Raw genomic sequence first — 16,052 nt, forward strand, 5'->3', positions numbered from 1 at the left:
TTTTTTGAGGTGATCTCTAAGTCTATCTCGTCATTTTGCTATTAGATGAAGCTTAAATATCACATCGCGAGGTAAAAACAGCAACTGTGCTTCATTCCGAGTTTTCTTTAGAAACTAGTGTATAGATTGATGTTGTGAAGTGTTGAGAAAAAACAGGCCACGTTGCATGAAATACAAATTGGACTGGGTTGCTCCTGCAATAGCAGAGGGCCCAGCTAAAAATAAAGTTAGCGTGAAGTGCCTATAAAAATGATGTCATCTTGCATGCACTTTTGACATGGTCCCTGAAATTCAGATGTTGTTTGCGTGAGTGCATAATATAAATATCTGAATAATGTATTTGTATTTGTTTACATTTGTATTACAAAAATTATAGTCGGCCTAAAATTTACCTTGCTGAAGGAAATTGATGATTATTTTATTTTACAAATGACACGGGTATGTTTCTGTCAACTCCGTGAATGTTTTACTTTCTCTTCAAATGAAAAGAGGATTAATACGCCATTATACGTCTTTAGTTGAACAAACCGTTGCATAGCACTGGAATATAATTCAAAACACAGAGAACTGGCTCTCTATCGCAACACAGACATATATGAGCACAGTACTTCCTTTTTTTTACCTCCATAGCCACAAGCTAAATTCCTCAATTCATTAGAGGAGAAAAACACACAGTCCAACACTCACATGCATTCATCTGGCAAATGTGGCCTGAGGAATAATGATTTACTGTGGCTCATATTTCACCTGAGTGCACAGGGCAAACAGTTGACTGAAGTGTTGTGGAGAAAATGCTAACTGAGGCATTTTTGACTGGAGCAACTGGACAGATACTGTTTTGTGCTATTTGTGTGAATGTTTTTGTATGTTTGAGTTGATAAAATTAAAATAATATACAGTATGTTGTAAAAATACACAAACCATTTGAAATCTACGACACATAATTCTTTTCCTGCTTGTTTCTAAACCTACACGGGTCCGTTTTGCTGGGAAATGTACGCACAGATATTTTGTTGTGTGCCTCCAGTAGCATCAAACCCTCCATTTATGGGATGAAGTTAGATTTTAAAGTGAATAAACATGTTTTGAAGCGAACCCATACGACTGAACAATATGGGCTCTGTGTTCACACACTGGACTCCTTTCTGTCAGTGCAGGAGTGTAGCCAGCACAGGTAGGGCCAGCATCAAATCAGTCTCAGCTGCCACCCTGCCCTGCCCTCTGTTCTCCTCCTAAAGAGCTTCCACTTATCTGTCTGCCACAGGGGCTGTCTGTGTGCACCCGACCACTGTCATGTAGACACCATCCTCAAATTGATTGTGACAGCGCAAGAACCCCGATTTTTCTGCCTCCGAATTCGAGCTGCCATGTCAACACTGGTGGACAGCGTTAAGCTTTTTCTTTCTTTCTTTCTTTCTTTTTTAGCAGAATCCAAGAGAATGAATATGGCTTGTGTTCCAATTTAGTAACTATATATTTTCCTCCAGTTTGACTAAATGCTTGTGTATGTTTTTTTTTTTTTTGCCCTCAACGGGGGTCAGTAAACTGCCACTCAGCAGGGAAACTTAAACAGCTCTGTTGAGTATGAAGCTCAAAGACCCTGAACAGAGCCATGCAACAGAGAGGATTCTTATCTGCCGTAGGACACCGTGTGCTGCATTTGTATATATTTCACACAATTTATGTGTGTGTATGTGTATATATATATATACATACATGGATACATAGTGCATTAATCTATGATTTATTATAAGCTTCCTACTGCATGTGATGACTGAAAAATCTCTTTGAGATAGACAGTATAATTATAAATGTTGAGTCTGAAATCTTCTTCTCTGTCTAGTTCTTTCTCTTGCACTCCTTCCACCTTCCCTCCTATTATCTGCTACTTTGTGTGGTTTGGAGCCTTTCCAGCCGGCCTCCCTTTCTTGCTCTGCGGTTTTGTTCAGGAGATTTCATCGTTCCTGCAGATTGACAGCTAAGCTCAGGTATGAAAACAAACAGTTAGCTCTGGAATTGACTGGTGAAAAGAAATCTGCCACTAATGCTCCTTTGCCAACTCTCCTTTTTACCTTCACCTACTGATGCTAAGCCCTAACAGCATACAAGAAAAGGCAGTTGGAGATTTGAAATCATTAACCCTTAATAACACCCTTCTACATGTGTATCTTAAGCACTCTGCCTCAACTGGATTATTTCACACATTTCAAACTGACTAAAAAAAAATTATTTACCTCAAAAACAGCAAATTATGCAGTCGAGCAGCCACATGACAATAAACTATAATTATAGATGTGTCATCTGTAAGAGGTAAATGGTTGGTCAGGTTCGCAGACCTTGAAAAGCGAATCTGTGATGTCGTGGATACTATTGTTTTGTTTTGTTTGTTTACCGTACGTGCTTCTTCACCTCAACAGGATGAAGTATTCAGGGCATGTTTGAACACAGCTGCAGTAAAAAGAATGTCTTTCTTTTCATAGGTAAAGCCTCGGGTCAAATTCTGTCACACCTATTGTTTTTCATTTTCATTTGTTTTGTCAGAGCAAGACAAAACTGTTCCCTCATCAGTCAGATTCCACCAGTTGCCTCACAATTACTCGTCTTTCAAGGTTTTGATGGAACAATGTCAAAAGGAAGCCTACAAGGTGCTCAGTATAATTGGCTGAGGAATCAGTGAGCCATCAGCATAGAATATACAAGGCCACTGTGCCAGTAGTTAGTGGAGTCTTTATCTGCATGTCAGCCTTTCTTCTCTGCTAGCTTTATTTCATTTCAAACCTACAGGCATGTTTGCCTTTTGTACCGATTTTAACCTAACAATTAATGGAACTTCTTATTCATCATAACACTTTAGATCTTAATCATAAGGTGTTTTCTGCTTGATACCTTTGTTTGTGTTTTAATTAGGCGGACCTTGTGCATCTCCAACCCTGGGCTTCTTTTTAATTGCCTGTATTTACATCAGGCAGACATCAAACGCAGAGAGAGAGACATTTGTAAGGGTGAGCACAAAGCAGCCCTTTGAAATGTCTACAGTCATATGAAATGGCATGCTAATTAAAAATCTAAGGCAGCCTCTGTGATAGCAGAAGCATTTATATTTGTAACTGCGGTGTATAGACTGTCTCCATAACTCATCAACAGACAGAGGCCATAGTGTTTATTATCAGGCTCCCTACCTGTTTACAGACCACCAAGTAACCTTCCCGTTCCCATTCATCAAACAGAAGAAATGCCCTGCCTGTAATTCAACAGACTAGCTTTCAAAAGGCTAAATCATTTTAAACATTTTACCCTGTGCACTTTGATCTACACTGGCATACAGTATGCTGGGACAGGTACAATGAATCTAGTTTACCAAGCAATGATTTATCCTTTAGTTCATTAAGGTTATTGCCAATGAATATACGTATTACAACATTGGACAGCAGTTTTTCCTTTTCCTCTGCAAGTGGAGAAATTGTAATTCCGTAATTAAAGCCAAACACAACTTTTACTTACGGCATTTTTATGAAAAGAAACAATTGAGCAAATGATCGACGTCACCTGCACAGCAGTGAACTGTGGACTCCTCATAGGCTGGTGAATTATCTTCTTGAAATGTAAACTAAAAATGTTAAAGTGTGATATTGAGAAAAAAGCAAAATCATGTTATGTAGATGGTTTCCAAGACACAAGACGTTCTGTGATAATGGTTTTGACTGAGGGTGAGTGCAGGAGCCAGTGGTGTTATCAGCCAGCTGGTATTGTACTTTCCTGTGCTGTATAAACACACCCGCTTCCTGTAACAGTCAGTGCTAAGGACTAAGCTGCAGCCCTGCCCATCCTCAGCCCACCTTCACCCTGTCATAAACAGAGATTTTGGGGGAGTGCTGAGTTGCGCTTTGCTGCGTGCAGTTGATACGCAGTGCAGGGCGTTCACTGTCAGAGTCGAGACATTCCACTCAGACGCGAGCCCGCCGAGGAGACGACTCTGCGCGTCTCCACACCGTCTCCTCTCCTCTCTGAGCGGCTTCCCTCCTTTCAGCTCAGCCGTGCTCTGTTTACATCAAGCACACATGGGGCTCAACAATTACCAGAGCAGCATGAACTCACTGCATGTGCCAGAGCAGAGTAGCAAAGGCTCAGGGCCGTCTGAAGGGACAACAACAATAAACCGCTGACAAGCACAGAGACCCTCCGAACGGGTCTAAATGCGCTGGAATTTTGAAGAAAAGCACTTTGGATGGAGTTGGGCATTCCAACAAAAGATAAGAGAGGAGAGAAATGAATGAGGAGGGTAGCCAAAGGCCTTTGTCTTATTTCAGCGGACAAGACTTATTCTGAGATTATACAGTACCCACATTATGTAACTGATAGGAATGAGGAACTTTTTAACACGGCTTCTCGTGTTGTTTGTGTGGTAAATCTGCTCTGTTCTGATGCAGTCTTTGTATTTCTACCTTTTACTTCTGCCAGCAGTTCACTGGTGTTGAGCCTCTCCATCTTCTCTTTCCAGTCTTTAGAAAGAAGTTTCTCCATGCATGACGATTCTGAAAAAGAGAAATTAAAAAGGAAATTTTAAGTAAAAGTAAAGTAATTTGTAGTACTGGACATTATATTTTTATGCATATCGTTTTGTGTATAGAGTGTAGTTATTATAATTTTGCAGATGGCATTAATCTATTAAATGAAATGAAAAGTCAGTGTATCAGATGAAAGAGAGGTATTTTATTGGATGGCAATGCATGGCGAACATTAAAAGAGACTCAGCCTGACAGTTGAGAGATGAGCTAAGGGCGGAGTGAGGAGGGACGCAGGCATTGTGGGGATAGCATAAGGGCAGAGACACACATTAAGTGGGAGGTAAGGAGTGAGACTGGGTACGTCCAAACGTTCACATAGCTGCCAATGATGAAAACAATTAACATTTGTCCAGCGGACAATGAATCAGAGGAGGAATGGCTGCAATCTGCCATGCTGTCGCTGGTGCAGCTGATAAAGAACATACTGGGCTGGCTGACCCAGGCCTCCACCGTCTCTACACGGTTAAGGGTTCAGCCTGTTCCCATCAAACACCAGCAGCACAAGCAAGCCTCCAACCCTCCACCTTGAGCCACTGCCTCCAATATGAACTGCAGCAAGATGTGCAACATTCACTGCTATTGAGCAGCAATCTCATGCAGTCCAATACTGGGAGAACAGTTAGTGTACTGTCTGTCTGATGAACATCGTGACTGTGGTGAATTCTGGATAGATTGTCCCCCCCTTTCATATATTATCTCAGGATCATATAATTTGTGAAGCCCAGGGGCACCATAATGAATAGTTTAACCACATATAGAGATCTTTTATGAACATAATTCTGAGCTGAAGGACACTTCATAAGCATGTTGTTATATAAAGCCACAGAAGAGGTTTTTCTCACTGTGTTGTAGCTGTAATGTTTAAAAAGAGAAAAAGAGAACAGCCTGTCACATGCAACTGGACTCTTCCAATTTCACCATTATCATCCTTAACATCAAAGACAGAGGAGATTTATGCAGTTGAGGATGTATACAAAGTGTTGTTTCCTTTTATCCATCTGTAACATCTCTTGCCTGCTTCCACAAACCAAACACTGTTACTCCGTCTGACAAACACACTGACTTCAGAGGAACTGGGAGTAACAGGGGGTCAGTAGTTATTGTGGCCTTGTTTAAGGATGGCTTTCCGAGAGATCAAGCACAGTCACGATTTTGTTTGATTGTCCACTTCCTCCAATGTGATGGGGGTCGACAGGACATCTTCAGCTCAGGGTCATTTTAACATTACTTCTGCTTTATTGACTTTCCAATTCCAAACTCACAGTTTGTCCCCTTGACCCAGAGAAAGGGAGAGAGAAAAAGCGATGTGTTTTCTGTGTGTTTGTGTGGGTTAACTCCCTGCGTGGCACAAAGATCACAGATCTTAAAACAGGGGTTGAGGGCAGGGGGAGTAGCAGCGCTCAGCTCTTCTTCCCTGCCTCTCACCCCCGGGTGAGACCGCTTCCTCTCCCAGAAAAACTAACTCCCTTCAAATCATAATCCTCAAACAGACAGAGCAACACCCCGGCTTGACATTCTCTGCCCTAAGGCGCAGAAAAGGTGTATTTTTTAAAGTGGTGTGAAGAGGAATTAAACAAACACGTGGAACATATGTTAATATGCACACATATGCTCCCTCTCGCTCACTCACACACACACTTTCATCACAGATGCTCCTCCAGCACTTGATCATTAAGGAATGCACCAACAGTTGGAGATAATGTGGTGCCAGCTCCAATTCTACTCCAGTCCTCCCCCTCCCTCCACCTCCCTCCACCTCCCTCCCAGGAGAGCTGCCGCTCCCTCACTTCTCCATCCCCTCCACTGGGCCAGACACGACCTGCCAAGTCCTCCAACAGGAGAGACTGCAGCTGGAATGCACTGCTGTCCTCCCTGCCTTCCACCTGGGAGAGTTGAATAATGACCTGGATTAGTCTATAAAATAACTCTCAAACACCTTTCAGCGTTTGAACAGCGTGGACCGGACAGGCAACCAAACATGGATTTGGTGAAAGCAGAGCAACCTTTTGCGCAGGCGTGCTCAGGGGGGGGGGGCAGTAAATGAGTCAAATGTCTGGCTTATTTCAAAGCACCCTTCCACAGCCTATTTTTCCTGAAGAATTCAGATTAATAGGAGGAAAGCTTTTTCAGTTTCTAAAATGGCTGTCTGTTTTCTCAGGAGAAATTATGAATGCCAATGGAAACACTGGTTAGTATCAACATACTAATTACTGTCAGGTTGTGAGAGAGAATGTCAAAAATTGAATTGAACTGTATTCACCATGAAATAACACATTATTGGTGGTAAAAGATTCACAATCGACTCTTGACTTTACTGGATGCCAAAGTGGATTTGCAAGTAAAGCTAATATAATTATTTATTACAGTAGTGAACTTGTAAAGTTTTTGGTGTGAAGAATGAGTTTGTTTCTCTTGTCCTTTCAAAGTAGGACATCACATTCTGAGGAATTAGCTTAAACAAGAGAAGAGTCCAGTGAGTTTATTTTTATTTTCCTATGGGGGCTCTTAAATCTCTCGCACCCCCACCCCTTCCATTTTTTTCCCTCCCCCTCTCGAGATAAAATGCTCTGTGGCTGGGGAGCAGGCCATTCAGCTGGGATGAGAATGGAATGAAAACAATAGCCCTTATCAGGCTCTTATTTACATTTTCCCAGCGTCCCTGCAGTAGACAGCTTGGCTTGTCACCAAGCCCAGATCGCCCCACTGGACCCAGACCAACTTCCTCCAGCCCCAGCGATTCCAATGGTCCCCATGGACCCTTGCCTGGCACAGACCCCTTCCACTCTGCAGCTCGCACAGATAGCAACGTACAAGACAAAACTACTGGAGTGTGTGTCCAAGACCTGTTCCCATTGAGAGGGGAATGGTTTCTGGACTACTAAACCCGTCTGGGTCTCTTTGTCTTTTCTGGGGCTGGTGCTGGAAAAATTCCCTGAAATCTTTTTCTAATTTTTTTCTTTGGAGTTTTCAAGTGGTATTCAGAAGAACGTGAATAGTCATCTCGGATTCAAAACGGCCAAATTAAATATGTTTATGTACTATCAGTGCTGTCATCTCTGGTGTACAGGTTTCCTATGCAGGTATTCTGTGATATCATTAATGTGGGTGGACAGACGCAGGGATTGAGACACCTAAAGCTGAGATGAGTGGGCTAGATTAGGCGAAATCTTTTTTTCTTTTACTGTACTAAAAACAAAGCTAATGATCCTCATAAATCTCAACAAAGGAATGTTTCTAGTTTGATGTGTGACATAAACAGAGCTTTCAGCACCTGGCTGTCAGTGCTGCCAGAATATCATGTTCAGTATAAACCACAGGGGTGAGGCTAAGAGGCAGGTTACTTCTATCTGTCCTGACACCGACTGACTCCCTGACAGCCTTAAAGAAAAATATTGATGTGATTTCTGCTCTTTGTCTCTTTCCGTCTAATAGTGTTCTCATTCTCCCACAGTTTTTCTCTCTCCGACATTCTAAGGCAACTACTAATAATCCCCCCAAAAAAATTAAATTATTGTTCACACTGCAAGACAAAATCCTTTTATTAAATGGAGTGCTAGCTAACTATAAACACCTGTGATTGAGAAGCAAAGGTAGGAAAAAGTTGTTTGCTAATTTATGTTTTTATTGCTGCTGTAAACGGAGCAGCTCATTCAAACGATCACTGCAAACTGTAGAAAAGCTCAGATCACCGAGTGGTACACCAAACTGATAAATAAACGTAGTCAGAAACTAATCAAATCGTGTCACTTTGGAATTGGATTGGAAAGTAATAAAGCAGATCTTAAAAATTCACGACATACTAATTTTCAAATGGCCATCCAGATTGCCATGGAGATATGAAGTACAGTGTGTATATTAAAGTTAGTAAATATTCCAGCGGCGCTTTGGCAAAAAGGCCATCTTCACTTTTACATATCAATGCTTTCAATCTCTAAAAGGTTTAATCTACTAAATTTGTTGTTGCAGCCAAACACACCATCATGTTTCAAAGGACCATGACTGCCTCGGAGCACAAAAATGGTTTGTTAGGACATGCAGTAGTGGGTGTTTTATTACCCTCTGTTGTCAGCAATGAAAACGTTTCAACTGTCCGCCACCACATTCAGAGCTCGTCCGTGTGCGCTATTCTCCCGGGAGAAAGATGATACTTGTGCTTGAGTGTTTGTTGTGTTGAAAAGCCGTTGGCAGAGAAAAGAGGGCTATCTGAGAGAGTCAAATTAGCCATAAGTCATGGGCAAGAAACTAAGAGACCTCCCCTTTACCAGTGGCCTTGTACTGTATATCAGTTATCTCAGCCTCAAGGGGAAACATGTAATTACCAAATCAATGATCAGCTGACACTGACCATATAAATGATGTCCTCCCCACAATGCAGAGGATCGGATAGTCAGGCAAATAGGGAAACAATTTGCCATTTGCACATTTGCAGTGAGGGGCAGAGCAAGAGAGGAAATGAGGTTTGAGGACCGGCTTGAGAGGATCATTTTTTTTTATCATGTAAAAACTCAAAATTCTTTATAGCTTTTAAAAAAAAAAAAAGGGAAAAAAAAAGGAGCTGTCAAATTTTTGCCATTCCTGCTTTCAGTGTTACATACAGTATATGTCTTTGATTCAGGCATAAATTCTGTCTCAGATATAAATCTCAGTCAGACAATGACAGGCTAACGTCTAATTTCCCATCCACTCTGCACTGCACGGGAAACAAATCAAAAGTCGAGATTGATAAAAAAGAAAATGACTGTGACACACTCCAAGGAGTCCTTTTGAATATCTTAATCACAGACACACTAAAAACAAGACCCCATCATCACACCAAATAAAACATAATAATTACAAGAGGCAGGCAGGGAAGTGAAATGCAGAAAGAAAACATGTTTTTGTCATTCAGCCGGTAGTCCCTGAGACAACAGCTGTTGGATGCTGCAAATACTCCTGAAGTCTCCATAATCATGCCGTTATTGAAGTGAGGACAAAAAGGGCACTAATTGCAAGGGAGCAATCGGAACGCAATAGGTTACACACCCGAGTGATGCTGCACAATGCAAACGCTAAAGAGGGAGCTGAGGGGGAGAAAAAAAAACATTCTGAGCACAACACAGCGTTGTCGCTCATTTTCAGGCAATTACCTTTCCTCGTTGTCAACAGTTGTAATAACCTCTACCATTTCCAGAAGACTCTTTGGTGCAGTTAAATAATTCCAGCTTTTTAATGTGTAATTACTTGTGCTGGCATGCATAAATAAAGAGGTCCAGCTCCTTCAGACATGTCAGTGTATTGTGGAGCACCTGCACCTCGGGGAGGGCTTTCTTTAGCTGACACCTAATCATTATTCCACTTGGTGAACATTTCTGTTAGTCACTGCTCCACTATCCTGTTTGGTCATGTAAACAGTTGCTATAAATATACTGTAGGTAGCTTCATCGGAGGTTGTGACAGAGAACTCATCACTTCCCTCTTTTCTTTCATCCTATTTTCCTTACTTGCCACAAAGGCTCCTTTTCTAACTCAGTTGTTTGTCTCTCAAACAGGTTATGGGTCACTAAAAGGTCTTTCTCCGAGTAGTCAAAAATATTTCATGAATAGGCATTTGAGGCTTTACAGAGGCTGAGATGAGGGCTAACATGAGAGCTGACATTGGATTAAAAGTTTAATACAAAGTGGTTATCATAGTTTGCAGTTAAAATAGATTAAATTCACTGCTTTATTTTTTTTCTACTGTTTCTTTGATATTTTGTGAATACTTTTTAGTCACTTCCCACAAATTTAATTCTATTACCCGTGTTTGTCCTATTAGCAAGTGAAGGTTTCAGAATGAAATACCAAGTGGACTAAAAGAGTTTGACATGTACAATCACAGCTCAAAACTGTGAACAGTTCATGAAACTTTCAAGTAGGGAAAACAGAAGCATTGTGTGGGTAACTTTTTGAGCGCTTCAGCTTTTGCCTCAGGCAGCTAAACACAGCAGCCTATCTGAGCAGCAACTTGTCCCTTTTCCCTTGTCTTTATCTGCACTGACCAACGTGTTAATCCCACAGTGGTGACCTGCCCATTCTGAGAACCCGTATACACACACAGCACCCTGACCTCTCTAAATAGGACACGTGTCTATCAAGCATATATGAATTAACCATCCCCAGGAGGCTTCACCTCCTGAGCTGAGCAGCATGTGACCTCTCCCAATCCATTTTACTGCGGCACTCTGTGGCAATCAGGCTTGAATTATTAAAGTGAGCAGTGAGCAATGATCAATTCATTGCGGCCCTTGCTCGCAGACTGCCCGGCCGTACTTCAGCAGAAATGACATTGAGAACACTTGAGTATGCTTCCAGACAATGCACATAAATGTGAAATATGTCAGACCCAATATGTCAATAATCATAACTGTACAGGCTGAGGCCATGTCCAGGCTAATCCTACAGAAATGCTGTTAGACGACTACAGGCTGTGCAGGTTTCAGCGCTGTGATACCTTACAAACGTTGTCTTGAAGTTGAGAGGCAGGTGCACTGCATGTTTGGAAGTGCTATGTATCACCAACTTCTGTACTTTACGAGCTGGGATAGGGCCTTTAGTAAAAAAATATTTGTGTGCATATATTTTATGTATCTTGAAGAAACCCTACCATAGACCTGTTGGCCTTGTAGAGTGCATAGGAGAGAAAAAGCCTAGATTCAGTCAAATTGCAGCCTCACCTCCTTCTTATCTCCTCAAATTAGAGGGAAAACAAAAGCAAAGAAGTTGAAAGAGAGAGGAAGATTGTGGGGAAGTATACAACTTAAGGAACTTGGAAGTAAGAGGAGGGCAAGGAAAGAAAATCCAATCAAAACTTTGTGAGGAGGAGATGAGGAGCCAAGATAAACCAGCACTCAGAGCCCCCAAAACTGCAATCTCCCCTTAAGCCGGAGAGTGGCAGCTGGCAGAACAGCTGGTGAATAGGATTAATGTCAGAAGAATGAAATAAAACTCAACATATGTCCGAGCCTGAGGTGTTGGGACTGTGCGTGATTGTGCCCCCGATGGATGCCATGTGTGCAGCTGGAAGGAGCTGCTGTGCTGCTCTGCGTTTCCACCCCACAAGGTCACTTTTAAGAACTAGGACCATTAAATGCTTGGATAGCAAAATGAACTTTTCATTCCCTCTCCTCTCCCTTCCTTTACTATACCGTCTCTATTTCGGGTCTTTTGAACACAACTATCAATACAATGCACTCAAAAATTCATCAGAGAATCAAACAATCTCTACTTTGAATAAATTATTAATAAAGACCAAATAGGAAATGTAAAAAGAACATGACAAGGTCAAAGAGAAGTGGATGTTTTATGAAAAACAAATATATTTTAATTTCTGTTTTTCTTTCCACAATTTGTGATTTAATAATAATTAAACAAATAGAGTATAAATAAAATACCCAAGTGCAACATGAGTTAATTTCTTTTCTTTAAAAAGGTGTAACAGAAGTTCAAAAGAGCACAACAATAAACGAGAAAGTGTGTGTGTGTGGGGGTGGGGGGGGGTAACAAAGACGTACAGTGATAGTCTTTGAGTGTGCTTAAAGAAAAAGTAGGCATTACTTCTGCAATCTCAGTCGGGACTTGTGAAGACGAACATAACGAGAAGAGATATGTGGACTTGATTTCAATTTATAATTTCCATTTGATGTCGGTAATCATTACGGTCCACACACTGTAATAAATTATAATAATTTCACACAAAAATTTAATTACTGGGTACCTTGCATTGGGGAGATTTTTTTGGGGGGTACCCTGCTATTTAACTGTCAGATATAAACTTGCCTGCTAATCAATGCTCCAAAACATTCACATTTATTCATCTATGTTAAATTAATGGACGTGTGAAGAAAACGTGGAGTACTGTGATCGTAGCGGTTCAGTGTGATTTAGTAAATTAATGGGTGTCTGACTCTACAAGGACAAAAAGAGACTAATAGGATCCACATGAATGCATTACAATTTGCAGTAAAGCCAAGTGTCTGGTATAGACATTGAAACTTTATTTCATAATATGCTGGACAACCTCGATGTGCTTCACAGACTGAACCATAAGATGAGATATTTAAAAAGCACAAATTTCATGAATAGTCTTAGTAATATACTGTACATGTGGATATACAGAATACTGTAAATATGTTGAGTTTAGCAGTGTGTGTGTGTATACTACATTCTCATTTGAGTTTAAATAAACAAAAACTTTTTGGGGGGGGAAGGGAAATCTAAAGTCACAGTGTGTGTATTAGTCATTTACGCTTCGGCAATTTGGATTTTTCAGTTATAAATAGTAATTAAAGTTGTTTATTGAATCTCACAGGCAACTTTGTTTACTAAGATGCTGAAATTCAGGATGAAGACGTAGTGCTTCCTGGACTGTAAGAGCAAAGGTCACTATTTTCAGATTATGTTGTGCATTTAAAGAGGAAAAAAAGGAAAATTGTTTTACTGTTCAAAAGTTGTATGAATTCATCGACATCTTTTTCATTTTTTGTGACCATCATATCAGACAATCAACAGTTTTACAAACAGATTGACACACTTCCTGAACAAATAAGATACGGTATAAAGTTAAAAATGGTTGTTGGTACGCTGCACTGTTATGATTCTTGCCTTGCCACTGGATAAAGAAATCAGGAAGTAACCATAGCACTTCTAAAGGTTAAGCATTCCAAGTCCGAGAAAGTCCCCATTCATTTACCCGCAGCTAAGTGTCTCAATGTGCTGTTGTTCAAGTTCAGCAACAATAGAAGCTGTATTTTTCTTTTCAATCGGCCCCTTCCCGTTCTGTGGGATACAGAGCCATACGGACCGCAACCTGCTGGGCAAAGATGGAGAAATTTGCTTCTCATGAGAGACTGAGCTCATTGGTCCAGCTCACAACAGGGAAGCTAACAACAGGCTTACAGTATTGGCTTTGTTGAGCAAAGTGCCACCCACCCAGAAAAAAACGGCCCAGAAGAAGAAAGGAGGAAGACCATTTGTGGACTAAAAAGTATATAGAAGTAAAATAATTGTATAAGTCTAATGTCTTACTTCTCTTTTTCCAATATTATGCTGACTAGGACAAAACTAACACAAAGTCTGCTCAAACAAATAATGAATAATTTTTTTTAATTAGCAACATTAACCCATTGATTGAACTTTATGACACTACATTATCAATTGCATATTAACCGCTTGTCCAGGGCAGTCTAAAAAAATTTAACTGGAGGTACTTTTAAAGTGAGATGACGTTCGTCAAACGATTATCATTATTGGCACTCAGGCTTTGCAATGCAATAAAACACATTTCTCTTCATTTCCTCTGACATTTTCATCACATCTCTGTCTGCTTGTAACGTTATTGAACAAGGAAAAAGAAAAAGAGTTGAGTGAGAGGAAACATATGTTTCATCACGACTGATTAAATAGTCTCTTTGTTCAAGAGGCAGCACATCAGAGTTTGGTGTAAGAAATTCATGCTCGCTGTTTGGAGAAAAAAACAATGCAAATATGTTAATAGGCTGCCTCGACGCTAGTTGTCATGTTTGGTTGTGTCAAGGCGGATCTCTTAGCTGGATGGCTGACGTACCTCTGACTTACAGAACAAGTCTGAAATGTGCTCTGAAATCATTAGCAGGCCACGGAGGCTGTCTGTGCCCAGGGTGTGAGTTACACTCACACTATTTTGATCCTTGGTCAGATGACACCGGTTCTTTTGTCAAGTTATGTGTGGAGAATGCTTGGGAGCTGAATGCCACCGCGAGGACAGTGATACTTAGCTGGCACACAAGTCTCCCAGTGTAACCCTGCTGCATTCACGCACACGCGCACGCACACACGCACACACACACACACACACACACACACACACACACACACACACACACACACACACACACACACACACACAGCACACACCCTGCTGCATTCACGCACACGCACACACACACACACACACACACACACACACACACACACACACACACACACACACACACACACACACACACACACACACACACACACACACACACACACACACACACACACACACACGCGCACACACACAGCAGGACACATGTGCCCTCACTCTGCCCCACATCCCATCACGGAATAGCCCCTGTTCTTCCCATATCTGACTGCCTCGGCCGTCCTCCTCCTCCTCCTCCTCCTCCTCCTCCTCCTCCTCCCCTTCTCCTTCTCCCCTTCCTCCTCCCCCTCCTCCTCTTCCTCCACCACCCCTCCTGACCATGTCAAGTTTGTCTGTTTATGACCCTGTTCTTGTTCCCTTGAACTGCAAAAGCAGGCTGTTATCTCCCAGTTCTAGGCTTCATGGCCCTGTGACAAATGTAGTAGCATTAATGGCCTCTGCCTTCTTGTGTGTCAGCATTTCACCAACCCTGTGCCCCTCCAAGAACTGCACTGTCACATAAAACAGTCAGGCCACCACAAACTACTGATGATTTAATCACCTTGTCACTCACACACGACACATAAATCTATTGTTTATCCCTAACAACAAAAAGCAGTGTTTCCCAAACGTCTACTGCAGAAACAGTGATGTCACTGACCTGCTTTTCTGTGCTTTTCACTATAAATGCAGTTGACGAGGCATACCTACAACCAGCGTGTGGGTGTGTGAGCATGTAAAGACAAACAGGCCTCTGTGCAACCCTGGCTGCGATTTGTCTCTCCGAGACACCCGTTTCCTCCTATCAAGGGGTTCCTGTGCAGCCAGTAAGCCAGGATCACAATGGGAGTTTTGTGCTGCATGGGTGCAGGGGGACACGCTCAACAGCTGAAACCCGGGAAGATGGCCCCTGGAATGCTCCACAGCAGTTGCTACTGTTGACTAATCGGAATATGAGAACTGGGGAAGGTGATCTTGAATGCAAAGAATGGCACATTGAAGAAGCAGCTGCTTGTTTTGTCATTTGAATGACCAAGACAGCAGAAAGGGTTCCCGTTTTGAAAGGGGCAACAAAATCTATATCTTAGCTTGTGTAAAGTGAAACCTGTGTTGGCCTCCACTGCCCTATGGGGACGCGCCTGTGTTATGTGAGGGCTCTGTTTTGGAACAGATAGTAAATACATAATTCAGCAGTGGACCAGGCACTCTGAGCCTCCTATTCCCCTCATGCAGCCACTCCATTTAGCAGTGGGCTCTGATCTCAGCCTGGCAGAGGAGCAACGTTGTCACTGGAGAGTAAAAAAGGGTAAGAGACCAAATTCATAGGAGGAAGGAAAGTGTTGATCTGGACCAGATAAAGGTGACAAGATGATAGGGAAAAGCATAGACAAAAAGAAAGAAAAGAGGGAGGGCGGATATGACAAGAGGAAAAGCATAAAACCAGAGAAGAGGATGGGAAAGTAAGAAGAGGGAGGAGTGAGGGGCCGGGGATCTTTTTTGTGAAAGTTCACATGTCAGGCTGGCAGGCTGCCCGCGGCATACAGCCGAAAAATCTATTTAACGTCTGCTTCACAGGGTGACAAGAG

General features: G+C 41.8%; 1 protein-coding gene across 4 annotated transcripts in view; it reads right to left on the bottom strand.

Annotated features, from left to right (window-relative positions):
• The window catches only part of sox6 (SRY-box transcription factor 6), a 137,378-nt gene that overhangs the window by 63,846 nt on the left and 57,480 nt on the right, over positions 1-16,052 (bottom strand). For all 4 annotated transcript variants that reach the window (XM_069697600.1, XM_069697603.1, XM_069697602.1 and 1 more), the window contains one exon: positions 4,443-4,532. In XM_069697600.1, the coding sequence (XP_069553701.1) occupies positions 4,443-4,532 (90 nt within the window). The remainder of the gene's footprint in view (positions 1-4,442; positions 4,533-16,052) is intronic.

The sequence above is a fragment of the Brachyistius frenatus genome, unplaced genomic scaffold (assembly GCF_029030835.1).
Source record: "Brachyistius frenatus isolate BFR_SWC_R1_liver_20210118 unplaced genomic scaffold, ASM2903083v1 Contig_24, whole genome shotgun sequence".
Lineage (NCBI taxonomy): Eukaryota > Metazoa > Chordata > Actinopteri > Embiotocidae > Brachyistius > Brachyistius frenatus.